Here is a 16,915-nt window from a genome sequence, read left to right as displayed (position 1 = left end):
TTGGCAAGATAATGTGGGATTCAGGGGCGTAGCTAAAGGCTCATGGGCCCTGGTGCAAAAGTTCTTCTTGGGCCCCCCAAATTTCTTCTCATGGTCGACGGTCCGCAGCTTTTAGCTGCATCAATGGGTCTCCTAAGTGACTCAATGATGCAACACTAGCAGCCAGGGGCGTCACTAAGGTCTTAAAATATCAGGGGCAATATATATATATATATATAAGAGACAGCATATCTATAGCACTACGACCCTATAGATATTGATAGGATTAGATACATTGGCTCAGCAGACAGTATCACACATGATAGGCTTAGATACAGGGCCCGTTCGCTGACATTGCGGCTCCACCGCTGGACCCCGGAAACGTAAGTATAAGAATTGTTTTGCTTTTTTATGTGTTACAAATTCTTTTTGGGTTTGTGTTTTTTTACAGATTCGGATGTTGGACTACTTCAGATGTTGGACTACTTTGATGGCGCTGTTTTTTTATTCTCAATAAAATGGTTAATGAGGGTTCTGTGTTTTTTTTTTATTTCAATAAAATATTTTTTCTGTATATTTGTATTTTTTTTAAACTTTATTACTACCGCCTTCGTAATTGTCGCCTCCACACAACCCTCATTAACCATTTTATTCAAAATAAAAAAAGCTGTCATCGAAGTAGTCCTCGAATTAGACGTAGTCCAATGACCGAACCTGCAAAAAAACACAAGCAAACAAAAAAAACATTAGTAACACACATTGTAGGCTTAGATACAGGGTCCAGCAGACAGGATCACACATGGGCCATGTATCTAAGCCTACCATGTGGTTGGCTTAGATACAGTGCCTAGCAGACACCCGCCGGGACCCCCGCTAATCAGCTATTTTGAAGGGGGAGCAGTGCTTGTACGAGCATTGTTTCCCCTTCATTCCGGTCACTTGTTCACTCTGAGATAGATAGATATGAGATAGATAGATAGATAGATAGATAGATAGATAGATAGATAGATAGATAGATAGATAGATAGATAGATAGATAGATAGATAGATAGATAGATAGATAGATAGATATGAGATAGATAGATAGATAGATAGATAGATAGATAGATAGATAGATAGATAGATAGATAGATAGATAGATAGATAGATAGATAGATAGATAGATAGATATGAGATAGATAGATAGATAGATAGATAGATAGATAGATAGATAGATAGATAGATAGATAGATAGATAGATAGATAGATAGATAGATAGATAGATAGATAGATAGATAGATAGATAGATAGATATGAGATAGATATATAGATAGACAGACAGACAGACAGACAGAGATAGATAGATAGATAGATAGATAGATAGATAGATAGATAGATAGATAGATAGATAGATAGATAGATAGATAGATAGATAGATAGATAGATAGATAGATAGATAGATAGATAGATAGATGGATGGATGGATGGATGGATAAATAGATAGATAGATAGATAGATAGATAGATAGATAGATAGATAGATAGATAGATAGATAGATAGATAGATAGATAGATAGATGATAGATAGATAGATAGATAGATAGATAGATAGATAGATAGATAGATAGATAGATAGATAGATAGATAGATAGATAGATAAAGTCCAAATACAATGTCAGCCGCACAGCCTTGTAAATCGTAGGTGGGTGCTGATTCTTTATATATACACATAGATATTTAACATTCTAGTACATATTGTCTTCCTGTATTAAATAGGAGTGATAAAGGTTTTTCCCCTTCACTCATAAAATTCCATTTCTCATTGTGGATTTTCTTCGCATGTCTATGATTGGCATTTGCCCTCTTCGGGTATGGATAAATGGCGTTCCCTTCGTGACTGCGCATGCGTGACATGCGCAGCACGAATACTAATGCTTCTGACAGCTCCACAATGGTGATTGCAGCACATGTTTTGTGTTTACGTTGGAGCCGGATCCTTACTCTCGGTGAGTCCCTCAAGTGTAGTGATATCTACACATGTGCACGATCCTATCTAATTATATACAATTAAAAGATTGTTAGACTATATAACTTTCTGTAATGTATTATGTTATGTATTACAGTCCTGTTGTGATAGTATCTTTATAACACATTCCTCACTCATTTAATTTTGCATATATGCATTCACTATATACCTTTTGGCAACCTTATATGTGTTGTTGCATTTTATTGGCACTACTTTTTTATAATATTGGTTCTCTTCTAAATGTGTGGTCATGACATGAATCTGTTCACTTGAGAAAGGCTCCTGTGTTGAGCTGAAACGTCGTGTGTATATGGACCAATAAAGCACCTTTTTCTACTTTGCTTATACCTTGGAGTGCTGCCTGATTTTTGGATCCTAGATAGATAGATAGATAGATAGATAGATAGATAGATAGATAGATAGATAGATAGATAGATAGATAGATAGATAGAGAGAGAGAGAGAGAGAGAGATCCGCCCAGATCCGCCCAGGTTCCCAAGGAGTAAGCGGCATTGAACATGAGCTCCTGAGTCTACATCAATATATACCTTGTAATGAGCAAACTGTAAGGCATAACCTGGATAATACAGACTCCATGGAAGACAGGAGGAAGCAGGACTAAAAGTTCTTCATGAAAAATAAGAAATGTAAAGATTTGAAAGAAAAACAAGAATTTTGCTTAGAGGACAGACTGCAGCAGAGAACATCAAGTCTGACCGAGTCCAGAGAACTGAGCATCCAAAAGGTAAGAACTTCCTGCAACACCAACACAATCCTACTAGAGAGAAAACACCAGAGATATAAGGATTTATCTAAAAATGGAAAATCACAACTTAGAACAAGAAATGCAGAATAAAGTAAATGTCCATAAGACGGAGTTTGGGATAGAAGATTCAGACAAGAGGGGGTCAGGCACCATGGAGATCACATACTCCGAAGAGCAGAGGAGCATTCAAGCGAGGAAAGCAGTAAAACATGCCACAATCAGACACAATCCAGAGACACTTTTTGCTGACTTTACCTCTAAAGAAGAAGTCAAGAGGAAAACAAATGTATTATTCTACACTGAGCACCGCTCCGCCTGGCACACAGCCCTGTGCCAGCACTATAAGGACATATCAAAGTGTGGCATCAATAAGGGCCGACAGATCAGAATAAAAGACCCAGGAAATGATGGGAGTATTACACTTACCATAAGTCTATACAATAACGGCAACGTTCTCATACAAGGCAATGAGGACAAGCTAGAGGAATTCCAAGAAATCTTTCATCATATTAAAGACCAGGCCCAAACTTACAAAGAACAACAAACTCCAGCAACCCAGACCAGAGATGGACATACAGAGACAATCTCCAGCGACACCCCCGCTGCCCCATGTCCCAATGTCCCACACCCCTCACCCGACACCCTCAGAGACTGTTTATCTCAATTAGAAAGAGACTTTGTACAATTCAAAGAAGAACTTCAAAGAAATCTCGGTGACAAAAACACAAATGACCAAGTAATTAAAGAGATAAACAAACTGAAGTGTGAACATGCATCAGCTCTGCAGGAAATACAATGTACACTCCGAGAGCTGCAACAAGAAAATACAAAGCTCAGATTAGAGATAGAAAATCTAAAACCACAAACACAAAGTCTAGGAACAAGGGAGAGCGCTGACATAAGGACTGCCAATGACCAGGGCGCTAGTACATCAAATCACCCAAACCCAATAAATATTCCTGAAATTAATGAAAACAAACTAGGAGAAAACAGAGCGATACAAGTGGGTACAAAGCCGACCGCCAACCAATCCTCCAGCACAGAACCACAGCAGCACCACATAACACCACCAAGCAGGACCCAGGACACAAGCATCAGACAAGCCACCCGCAAGTCACAATGTCCTGATACTGTCCTAATAATTGACTCAAATGGCAAATACCTTAATTCACGGCGACTCTTCCCAGGAAAAAGGGTCAGTAAAATTCACTGTGCAACTATCCAAAAAGTCACATCAGTCATCAATAACCCACATTTTACCAATCCAAACCATCTCATTATACACACGGGTACAAACAACCTCCAAGACCAGCAACAGCAGATTGCAGAACAACTGACCCAACTAGCAAAGACGGCACAACAAAAGTTCCCTGACAGTAAAATAATTATATCATCCGTGCTCCCAAGAAAAGATGTACCCAACGAGATCACCCAGGCCATCAACACAGAGCTGGCAGCGAACATCAGCTCAATGTCAAACATCAGCCTGGCACAACACCCCTCCATAGAGCAGCACCACCTGTATGATGACAAACACCTCAACAAACGAGGGGTCAGCCTTCTGGCCAAAGAACTGAAAGACATTGTGCTGAACAGACCCCCCAGACCTGGACCCCACACCAGCCAAAGCCAAAACATGGAGACATCACTAACAATGAAAAGACCTCAAACTCCACACACCTCACTACACCCAGGAGAAAAACCCCTTTACCCAAGGTCAGACCAACAGAGGCAAAAGCCATGGAGAAAACCCCCTGCCTCACACAGAGACACGCAGAGCAGAGACATGGAGGAAACCCCCTGCCTCACACAGAGACACACAGAGCAGAGACATGGAGGAAACCCCCTGCCTCACACAGAGACACACAGAGCAGAGACATGGAGGAAACCCCCTGCCTCACACAGAGACACGCAGAGCAGAGACATGGAGGAAACCCCCTGCCTCACACAGAGACACGCAGAGCAGAGACATGGAGGAAACACCCTGCCTCACACAGAGACACGCAGAGCAGAGACATGGAGGAAACCCCCTGCCTCACACAGAGACACGCAGAGCAGAGACATGGAGATGATAAAGACCCTGCTCAGCACTCTATGTAAAAAACTAATGTGACTGTACAACACGAGAACATCTACAACACATGCAACAGTCACATCTCCAGCCCGTCCTACACAGCGCCGCTCATTACAAGGTATATGGACACACAATGACGTCCTTTATAATCAGCAGCTGGAATATTCAAGGCCTCAACGCCTCAGCCTTTGGATGCAAAATTAACGATCCAGACTTCATCCAAAGACTGAAAAATATCGATATACAAATCCTCCTGGAAACATGGACTAGGACAGAGAATGAGTCCCTGGTGCCCACTGGATACAGGGAAATCTCTGTCCCCGCCCTGAAAAATAAACACATCAAGCAGGGTCGGTGTTCAGGAGGAATATTAGTCTGGTACAAGGAGGAGCTCCATGAGCAGATCAAAGCCGTGAAGCGAGGAGACAGCCACATCTGGATAAGAATAGGCAGCTCCATCCTCACCTCTCAGTCTGACATGTATCTCTGCGCAACGTACATCGCACCGCCAGAGTCCCCGTACTCCAACCCAGACAGCTTTGAGATTATACAAAGGGAAGCCGCCCATTTCCAGACCCTGGGCAGCGTTCTCATCTACGGAGACCTCAATGCAAGAACGGGGAGAGATAAAGACTACCTGACCAATGATGGAAATATCTTCATCTTTGGAGCAGAGGCCGACTGTCATAACTCCCTACAGAAAGAGAGAAACAGCTATGACAGCACCGTCAACAAAAGCGGGAAAAAACTACTGAATCTATGTCGAAGCTTAGGACTCCACATACTGAATGGCCGCACCAAGGGAGACTCTTTAGGAAGGTATACACTAAACTCCCATGTAGGCAGCAGTGTAGTAGACTATGCCATCACGGACATGGACCCCGCAAACATTGGCGCACTCATAGTCACTCCACAAACGCACCTGTCAGATCACAACCAATTACTTCTATACATCAAATCCACAACCAAACCATCTGCACAAAAACCACATCAAACCGGCCTCTTCAACCTGCCCCCATCTTATAAATGGTCCAAAACGTCAACTATAAAATATAAAGAGACAATGAACAGACCAGAAGTGCAGGAGATGCTTCACAACCTCTACAACAAGGTGTATGAGACAAGCCCAGGAGGGGTCAATCAGGCCGTAAATGACCTCAATAATATATTCTATACCATGGCAGACAAGTCTGACCTGAAAAGATGTGACTACAAGAGGCCACAAGAAATATATCCTAACGGTTGGTTTGACCGTGAGTGCAAAGAAGTACGGAAGACCCTAAGAAATGCCTCAAATAAGAAGCACCGAGACCCAAACAACACCGGTCTGAAGGAGGCCTACAGCAACATACAGAGGCAATACAAGACCATCCTCCGAAAGAAAAAACAAAGGCACATCTCCACCAAACTTACCCAACTCCAAGATGCCCTCCATGACAACTCGTTCTGGGAATTATGGAAACACATGGGCAAAAATTGCAAGAAAAACAACCTTCATATTCAAAATGGCAACATCTGGCTCCAATATTTCAGGGACCTCTACAAAGATATCCCGAAAGAAGAACAAAACCAAGAACAAAAACAAATAATATCAAAATTGAAGGCGATGGAGGAAACACTTAAAGATTCTCAAAACCCCCTGGATACACCAATAACACTGCAAGAAGTAACAGAGAGAACCTCAGACATAAGGTGTAAAAAATCCAGCGGCCTAGACAGAATCTCACCAGAAATGATAAAACACAGCCCGCCAGAAATACAGGCCGCAATAGTCAAACTATTTAATATAGTGCTGAGTGCCGGCTACTTCCCGCAAATCTGGAACCAAGGCCTTATAACACCAATCCACAAGAGTGGGGACAGGTACGACCCGGCCAACTACCGAGGGATATGTGTCAGCAGCAACCTGGGGAAACTGTTCAGCAGCATCCTGAATAAGAGAATCCTCAGCTTCCTCTCCCAGCACAATGTCCTCCACCAAAGCCAAGCTGGATTCATGCCAAACCACCGCACCACTGACCACATCTACACCCTGCGCAGCCTCATCAAGAGCCACGTCCACAATACAAAGCATGGGAAGATTTACGCCTGTTTTGTGGACTTTAAGAAGGCCTTTGACTCAGTGTGGCACCCGGGCCTATTCCTGAAACTGCTGGAGAGCGGAATAGGAGGTAAAACCTATGACGTCATCAGAAGCTCCTACACAGAGAACAGATGCAGCATGAAGGTGAACGGGATAAGAACGGCTGATTTCCAGCAGAGCCGAGGAGTCAGACAAGGCTGCAGCCTCAGTCCAACGCTCTTCAACATCTACATCAATGAACTGGCCACAGCTCTGGAATCCTCCTCAGCACCAGGTCTCGCCCTCCATGACACCCAGGTGAAATTCCTGCTGTATGCAGATGACCTTCTGTTACTATCACCAACCGAGAAAGGTCTCCAAGACAACCTGCAAATCCTAGAAAAATTCAGCTCCACGTGGGCACTACCCATCAATGCAAAGAAAACCAACATCATGGTGTTCCAGAAGAGAAACTCAAAATCCCCCAGGCACCCGACCTTCACACTAAATAACGCCACAATCACAGCGACCGACAGGTACACTTACCTGGGCCTAGAAATCAACCAATCAGGAAGCTTTAAACAAGCCATAGAGATTCTGAAAGACAAGGCGTGCAAAACCTTCTATGCCATCAGACGAAAACTCTATCATCTCAAACCACCAGTGACGGTCTGGCTGAAAATCTTTGACTCCATCATCTCCCCAATCCTCCTGTATGCCAGTGAAGTCTGGGGTCCGGACACATACCCAGACTGGTCAAGGTGGGATTCCAGCCCAACAGAAATCTTCCACCTAGAATTCTGCAAACACCTTCTCCAAGTCCATCGGAGCACCTCAAATAGTGCCTGTCGGGCAGAACTGGGCAGATTCCCACTACACCTCACAATCCAGAAGAGGGCGCTATCATTCTGGGCCCATCTACACAGCAGCAGGCAAAGTTCCTATCACCATAAAGCCCTGTTACACCAAGGGGTCCCAGGTAAACCAGGCCCCCCAGAACATCTCACCCTGACCCGGCCTGAAGAAAATGTCACCCAGCGCGGCCTCACAAAAGCCGAAATCAAGAAGACAATAAACAAAGGCCAAGAGGAATATATCAGTGACTGGAGGAACGACCTAAAGACATCCCAGAAACTGACAATATACCGGAGTCTACAGCGGGAATATAAACTGGCGCCATATCTGGAGAAACTGCCAAACCCCAGAGACAGACAGATCCTGAGCCGCTACAGACTGAGCGCCCACAACCTGCTCATCGAATCCGGGCGCCACAGACAGACCTACAAGCCCAGGGAGAGCCGACTGTGCCAACAGTGCGACCAGGAGGCCGTGGAGGATGAGGCCCACTTCCTGCTACACTGCTCCAAATACTCAGCAGTGAGGGACACTCACTTCAGGAGACTCTCTGATCTCTTACCGGACTTCAGCTCCATGGAAGAGGAAGAGAAACTCTACATCCTGCTGGGTGAAGAGGAAACCACAGTGGGCACAGCGGCACAATATGTCACTGCATGCCATAAACTGAGAGAGACATGATATGCCATGGACTTGTATAACCCCGACCCTAGATGTGTCCCTATCCCCAAGCCCTCAGTCCCTATCCCTCATTCCCTTACTTCTTACTTGCTTTGGCAATGCTAATATGTATTTGGTCCTGCCAATAAAGCTTCTTTGAATTGAATTGAATTGATAGATAGATAGATAGATAGATAGATAGATAGATAGATAGATAGATAGATAGATAGATAGATAGATAGATAGATAGATAGATATGAGATAGATAGATAGATAGATAGATATACTTTGTCTGTTATGCTAAACAGTCAGCCCTGAAGTGTGACTGCTCAGCATGACAGACTTACACACAATGAAGGTGCTACTTACATACATCGGTGTGGGGTCAGAGAGCAGCAGCACACCATCTTCTATTCCTTTCCCTCTGCACAGGCCATGAGGAAGAGGGAAACAGCTAGAAGCGAGCTGATTGGCTGGACAGCACAGTGGGCGGGCAAGAGTCTTCCCCCTCCGTGCAATGACTATTTCACCGCCGAGCTGCCACCAATGCTTTAAAATACACTGCTGGGTCTCTTTTGTACCATTGTACTACTGCATTGTACTACTGCTGCGACCGCTGCGACCCCTATAGCTACGCCACTGGTGGGATTACATCAGCTGTGACCCAAGAAAAATGCGGTTGCCAAACTATTTTGCTGAGCACATGCAGGACCCCTTGATAAAGCTACAGGCGAAACGCGCGTCGGGGCGCTACTTCACATCTTGGGTCATACTAACACTCTCCTAAATATGGGTAAGTGCATCAGCTAGGCTTAATTAGGTCTTATGTCATATATCTAATGCACTAGTCACTTTGAGTAAACATAAGCTTTTACACTGAGCTTCCTACACTTCGCTTCCGTGCTATCCTTATTTAAGCCTACCTATACTGATGTATCTCGTATTGGAGTTTACATTAATCTAACCTCTCACGCTATATACAAAATTTATGTACATACTTTTGATTAATGTATATATTGGTGATCCAGATACAGATTTGTTTTAGATTCTCTGTTTTTGTTGTTTTGTTGTTATTAATAAAGATTGTCTATTTTTCATACTCGATAAACATGGACTCTTTTGTTCTCTAGTTTATATATATATATTGCTTCCTGTGTGATTTGTTTGCTATGCTAAGACTAAGGGCCACTTGGGCCTGAAACCGGTCAGTTTCTGTTCTATATGTTGTCCCTGATTTTATGGAACCTCAATAAAAGCTGCATTTTGTTGAAGATATTGATGCTGAAACCTTCTTGCCTTTTCTGCTACAATTTGGTGCAGTCCTGCACCCTCCGCGAGTCTACTTGGTTGGTGAGCTGGATAAAAATGAACTGTTAAGATTCTCAAGTCGGTTTACAAGAAGTGCACATTCACTTGTCTTTTGGAGAAGACGACATTGGGGGAGTTTAGCAAATTTATTACATGGACATCCAATGGGAATAAAGACACGGACACAAAGATGTAAGGGGCAAAAAGAAGATTTTATTTGTAGTTCAAGGAAGTGGTTGATTTTATGTGTTCACAAGGTTATTACTTCTATTTGTGGGGAATGTTATGGCTGAGTTGATGCAGAGGAAGGCGAAAACCCCTAAGAGGAAAGAGCCAATTGTCCTCATGTAAGGGGGGAAAATTCCTTCCTGATCCCAAATATGGCGATCAGAATAAATCCCAGGATCAAAGCCAATGTGTACATCTATCTGTTCTATGTGTCTGTGTCTATACTTGTGTCTATGTGTATATATATATATGTGCTGTTTCTATCTATGTGTGTGTTATCTCAATGTAGGTGCGATGTGTGATACTTACCTGGCCTGTGTCTTACTAGAAATCAGTGAGTTCAGGGATAATAGCCGCTCTGGTAAGATCACTGGTACTCAGCAGGCCCCAGGACTACAATATACGGCTATTTTTCCTGAACTCACCAGGTCTCAGATGGAAAAAAAAAGCACAGGCCACTCCTGGGGGTGTAGAGGGTCTTCAGGAGGTAGTGATGTCTGATGCCAGCCAGAGGTTAGAGGATGGAAAGCCAAGGTCCTGGGGCAATAACATGATGGAAAATGCGGCATATAGATGGTATAGAGAGAGGATGTTATAGGCAAGCCGAGGTCATACACAGCAGAGGCATGGGTCAGGAGGCACAAAGTTCTGGGCAGTAGGCACGGGCTGATCCTGCAAGATGGAACATCACTTCTAGAGAAGGAGGATCTTACCGGGCCCAGCTTGGTGATGTGAAGGAGAATCCGGCCACGGGGTAAAGGTGTTTTTTATCCTCCGGCCACTGCAGGTGTTGGTTCTCCAGAACTGCCTTGAATGGTATAAATGGAGGCTGTGCTCTCCTCCCCTCCAGTTCCTCCCAGCCGATGGTGTTAAAGAATGGATGGTCTCTGATGTTCTTATACACACCCAGCCGCTTCTCAGGATTCTTACGCAGCAGTTTTGTTAGCAGATGTTTTAGGTCAGCATTCAGCCAAGATGGAAATGTAGGCTTTGCGGTGGTGATGGATTTGTAAGCCTTTTTAATGCTGGAGCCATCGTAAAATGGGGAGCATCCTGCTGACATCCAAGACACAACAATCCCCAGGCTCCACCAGTCAACTGCCACGTCATAATCCTTTTCCAGAAGCACCTCAGGGGCCATATAATCGTATGTTCCCGTCACTCCATTGATCTTAGTGGAGGAGGTGACGCCATCTTGGGCAAGCCCCAGGTCTATGATGCGGATGTGTCCATCTTTATCCAGCATGATGTTATCTGGCTTTATATCTCTGTAATGAAATAAGACAGATGACACATAAAAAAAGAGAATGGAAAATGAACCCAGTGAGGCAATAATACAGGAGACATGGGATGTACCGCTGCAAAACCAGGCACAATGCAGGACTCTGGGAAAGCTGGGTGCATTATTTACAGCATAGAAGAAAACCAAGAGATGTGGGGAAGTTCTGCTTACCGGTGGACGATGTTGTGTCCATGGAGGAACTGGAGGCCACATACTATCTCTGCTGTGTAGAATCTGATGGGGAGAACACAGTGTAGTGTCAATGACATAAAATCATTCTCTGGCAGTTCCATAATATCATGTTATTATCAGTGTCTGTCGCCACCAGCAGAGAAGAGGCGCTGTTTATGGCAGCCTGTACACCCTTCGTTCTCTGCATTGTTCTTTGTCTGACTTGTCATGTCCTCTTTTTTTCCACCCTTTAGTCGGCCTCATGCACACGACCGTAAAAACTCCCGTTATTACGGGTCGTAATTACGACCCGTAATAACGGGCTCATAGACTTCTATTGGCCACGGGTACCTTCCCGTTTTCTTACGGGAAGGTGCCCGTGCCGTTGAAAAAGATAGAACATGTCCTATTTCAGACCGTAATAACGGCACGGACAGTCCATAGAAGTCTATGGAGCTCCCGTAATGACGGGTGGCTACATGTGTGCACCCGTCATTACGGCAGCGTTGCTAAGCGACGTCAGTAAATAGTCACTGTCCAGGGAGCTGAAAGAGTTAACTGATCGTCAGTATCTCTTTCAGCACCCTGGACAGTGACTACCAATCAGAATAAAGAGCAACCTGTAAAAAATAAAAACAAAAGACGTTCATACTTACCGAGAACTTCCTGCTTCCTCCAGTCCGGTCTCCCGGCCGTTGCCTTGGTGACGCATCCCTCTCGACATCCGGCCCGACGTCCTGGCCGTCCCTGGATGACGTTTCAGCCCATGTGACCGCTGCAGCCAATCACAGGTCAATCACAGGCTGCAGCAGTCACATGGACTGCCGCGTCATCCAGGGATGTCGGGCTGGATGTGAAGAGAGGGACGCGTCACCAAGACAACGGCCGGGTAAGTATGAATTTCATTAACTTTTATTACAGAAAGGGCTGTCCCTTCTCTCTATCCTGCACTGATAGAGAGAAGGGGCTGCCGATTAGTGCAGTGCTATTTTGCCGCCAAAAACGTGCCCGTAAATACGTGTGGAATACGGGTGACACCGGACCCATATTTACGGGCACGGGTCCGTAAATACTGGTGCAAAACGGGTCGAATACGTGTGACACCGGACCCGTATTTACGCCAGTATTTACGGGTGGGAAAAAATACGGTCGTGTGCATGAGGCCTTAGTCCACTATCTTTTCTGTATTGTTCCCTCTGTCTCCTGATCAGTCATTTACTTACCTTACATTGCCGATGTCCAGGCAGCCGCACATTTTGATTAAATCCTCCAGGCTGCCGCCAGACAGATACTCGGTGATGAAATAGGCTCGGTCCTGAGACTGATGTGCGGCATAGAGGTGGCATAAAAATGGGCAGTCTCGGGCCTGCAGGAGTATCCGTCGCTCTCTCATTAAAGTTGCCGCATTGTCCCCTCTTTTGTTGATAACCTTGATGGCCATGTAGGTGTTTTGGCTGGGGACTGATGCCAGGACCACCTGAAGAAAAGAGATGACAAATTATAATTGGAAGTGGTCACAGATGAAATTCTTATACCTTTAGTACATGGGTGATTTATCTGCTGGGGTCTCTGGTTGTTCTATTGCCTAAGAGAGGGGGCTGGATGGACTGTGTGGTGGTTAGTTAGGTAGTGGCCAGGACGCTACAGCTGAGCAAAAGTAAGCAAACATAATGTAGTGTCTGTTCTTGGGTACTTTATGGGGACCACTTTTAGGATTATTTAACCTTACCCATACGACATCGGTGTAACTGGAGCAAACTGTATATAGGACTGTGGGGTCAGTGTTCCTTTATAGACCCACATTGGATGTAGTAGGGTTGTAATAAAGGAATAATGGTAATTGAGGGACCCTAATAAAGAATTTACATTGGGACACAGGAGCTATAAGTTACATCCCTGACAATGCACCTTTCCCAAACTCTTCATTCCCTGAGATCATCTCTCCAGCACAGTAAAATACCTCGTTCTAGCAGATGGGACCTAATGTGGAGGCTTATTACAGCGCAGCACTATAGACGGAGTGATAGCCTAAAATGGCAGATAACAGAAAACAATAGATTGCATTCAATTGCACAGCTGAAGTTAGGTACACTGCCCCTTTGACAGGAATTAGGGAGTTGAACACCTATAGAGACATGAGTGCTAAACCTAAAATGCAATAAAAATTACATAATAACAAAAAGAACAAGTTACAGACTACATAAAACAGAGAATGGACAAATATCTGGTCACATAAGTAAGGAAGATGAATGATGCACCAGACCTGTAGCTCAAGTTATAATAGTAGGGGCAGGATGGTACAGCTGACAGTAAAAAAAGAAGAGTAAAAGTAATACATTGTAAATCACTGCATACAAAACCTGCAACCCTATCAGCAATACAATAGTTTGTAGGGAAAGAGCCTCAGAGCAGTAGCCATGAATACCCAGAACACCTAGAAATTAAGAAATCGTAAAACTTACTTCGCCAAAGCTGCCCCTACCCAACACCTGATGAAAGGTGAAGCGACTGATGTTAATTTTGGGGTAGGGGCTGGATGTTACAGGGTCCCGGCTGCCACCCGGTCCTGGCTCCTCATCCTCTAATGCTCTGGCTTTCTCTCCTCTCTTCTTCTTTATCTCTATAAATCCACTGCCGTCCTCTTCCCTCTTCCTCTTGTCATCTTCTCTCTTTTTCTCGCCGTCTCCACCTTGTCCAATGCACGCCATTTAATAATATCTCGCAGAAAACAAAGATGTCCGTCCAATCACTGCCGTTGACAGTTGAAAGTAGATGGCAGTTGGCCGTGTGCAGGTCACATGATGTCACAGCAGAACCATGAAACATCAGGTGGCACTTGCCTGCCAGTGGGCCATGTACCTGCTCTGCCATATGCACTGTGATATGGGCATCATGAGTGATAGTCCAGTGTCCAGAGCAATGGAGAAATTCATGGCTGGTTCTTCTAGTGTTGTATCATTAGTAGATGGGGCAGGTGATATGACTTTAGTGGTGCTCATAGTTCATCAGAAACTCTGCTGGAATTTTAGAATAAGTGCAGTTGTGTGGAAATAGAAATGAAGCGTTTGGAGCAATAAACCATAAATTATTCTTGCTGCTAATGACAGAAATAACAAATCCTTGTGAGGAGCCGGAGCCGGCCCACAAACAGCAGCCAGGAACATTGTGGCCTATTAGGCCTTATTGCCAGACCAACACCTGTAAATGGAAGGGTTGCCCTTGGCCCTTTCTGTGATATTGTACAGCAAGTCAGCCATCATCGCCTACCTGAGTCGTATCTTATCCTGTGCCTCCCATATTGGGTAGAACTGAGTATACCTGTAGCTGTGGCATCGTCACTGCCGGCCTGAAATTAACATTTGAGTTTGCAAATATCTCCTGTCTCCATATCATCTATTCCATGACACAACCTCCACCAGACCCCATACCATCCAGGGCCCCACCTTACATTTCCATGACTGTTAATGGTCAGTACCCCCAGTGCAGATCTGGGTGTACAGGGAGGAGATTTCTGCTTTTTTGGAAGGGAGAAATTTGTTGAAGGAAAGGATTCTATAAAGATTAAAGTTGAATTTATCCACAATGATGTTTTATTCTGAGGTGTGAAATGTTAGAAAGGCTTCATGTAGAAATGTTAGGAGTGATCTTTTTCTACATAACCGGTCATGGTTTGGGTCAATGTTGGGGGTTTTACTAATATATATATTACTGGGGGTTGGAGCTCTGTTCTGCTTGTTGAGAGCTCTGATGCTCCATCTGGCTTCACTACTAACTAGAAGAAATCTGTTGGCCAAGCATGGATGTTATACCATATGATAAACATAAGGGGGAGGGGTGATTGGTGGCGGCACTGCCCTGTATGGCAATAAATATGCATCCAGGTGCTCCGGACAGGTAAACATGTCTCATCCACAGCATTTTCTTGCTCTTTTATCACTTTCTTCAGTTCAGCTAATCGTCTGAGCTTCAGGAATCAGCAAGTCACACAGTGGCAGAAGTTCTAGTAGTAAAATGCAGTTTCAGCTCTGTTACTAACGCTTTTATAGAGACACTGTGGCTGGTATATGTAAGGGCACTTATGGGCGCAGTTGGTAAAGCTTATGGGGGCTCTAGGCGGCATTTTCAGAAACTCCTACTATATTACGATGGGTATCACAATGGGGTTACTGCTGCCTGGGGAAATATGGTCAGACAGTCCTGCGGTCCGTAAATGGACCGTGGGCTGTCTGCTTATATAAGGTATGTCCCTCGATCGTGTTACAGGGATTCTCTGTGACATGATCAAAGGGAGGACCCCCTCAATCTATCCCTTTGAATGCCGCGATCAGAAATACTATTTAGTGTAGGGACCCATTTGTGAGAGGCACCTTGTCATAGTAGGTGAGTTCACACAATTTGATCAACATGTGCGCTAAGAATCTCACATTTATAAGTATAGTAAATATAGCAGTAATGCAATTTAACCCCTTCCCGACAGCCATTTTTTAATTAAATTTTTTCCACCCCATCTTCCAAAAGCCATTACTTTTTTATTTTTGGTCGATATAGTCATATGAGGGCTTGATTTTTGCGAGACGAGTTGTAGTTTTTCATGGCACCATTTATTGTACAATATAATGCAGTAGGGAACAAAAAAACAAATATTTGAGGGGTAGAAAATGAAATAAACTGTGATTCCTCCATTGTTTTTAGTGCTTCGTTTTTACGACATTCACCGTGCAATTAAAACAACATGTCAACTTTATTCTGCGGGTCAATACGATTACGGTGATACCAAATTTATATGTCTTTTTCTATACTTTGCTACTTTTACAAGGAAAAAACAAACTGAAAAATAACATTTATATTGTTTCGCTAAATTCGGATATTTTTTTTATTTTTCCGTCGATTTACCCCTTCAGGACCAAGCTCATTTTGGCCTTCAGGCCCAGCCCAATTTTTTTTAAATCTGACATGTGTCACTTTATGTGGTAATAACTTTGGAATGCTTTTACCTATCCAAGCGATTCTGAGATTGTTTTCTCGTGACATATTGGACTTTATGTTAGTGGAAAAATGTGGTCGATAAATTCATTGCTTCTTTGTGAAAAACCCCAAAATTATGAGAAAATTTGCAAAAATTATGATTTTTCTAAATTTAAATGTATCTGCTTGTAAAACAGATAGTAATACCGCCCAAAATAGTTACTAGTTTACATTTCCCATATGTCTACTTTATGTTCGCATTGTTTTTTGAACGTGCATTTATTTTTCTAGGACGTTACAAGGCTTAGAACATTAGTAGCAATTTCTCACATTTACAAGAAAATGTAAAAATGCTATTTTTTGAGGGACCAGTTCAGTTGTCAAGTGGCTTTGAGGGGCCCATATATTGGAAACCCTTATAAAAAACCCCATTTAAAAAACGGCACCCCTCAAAGTATTTAAAATAGCATTCAGGAAGTGTTTTAACCCTTCAGGCGTTTCACAGGAATTTAAGCAAAGTAGAGGTAAAATGTAGAAATGTAATTTATTTTGCTGAAATTC

At 43.6% G+C, this 16,915-nt stretch overlaps 1 protein-coding gene across 1 annotated transcript; it reads right to left on the bottom strand.

The window, feature by feature from the left end:
• Nucleotides 1-9,913: 9,913 nt before the first annotated feature.
• LOC142658714 (protein kinase C theta type-like) lies at nucleotides 9,914-14,249 on the bottom strand. Its single transcript, XM_075834321.1, has 4 exons — nucleotides 13,852-14,249; nucleotides 12,613-12,866; nucleotides 11,390-11,452; nucleotides 9,914-11,204 (listed from the first exon to the last, which is right to left on the bottom strand). Exons 1-4 carry the CDS (start codon nucleotides 14,095-14,097, stop codon nucleotides 10,646-10,648), a joined length of 1,122 nt encoding a protein of 373 aa, XP_075690436.1. The 5' UTR covers nucleotides 14,098-14,249; the 3' UTR covers nucleotides 9,914-10,645.
• Between the last annotated feature and the right edge of the window lie 2,666 nt (nucleotides 14,250-16,915).

This window comes from Rhinoderma darwinii, chromosome 8 (genome assembly GCF_050947455.1).
Source record: "Rhinoderma darwinii isolate aRhiDar2 chromosome 8, aRhiDar2.hap1, whole genome shotgun sequence".
NCBI lineage: Eukaryota > Metazoa > Chordata > Amphibia > Anura > Rhinodermatidae > Rhinoderma > Rhinoderma darwinii.
This window is presented reverse-complemented; position numbering and strand designations above follow the sequence as displayed.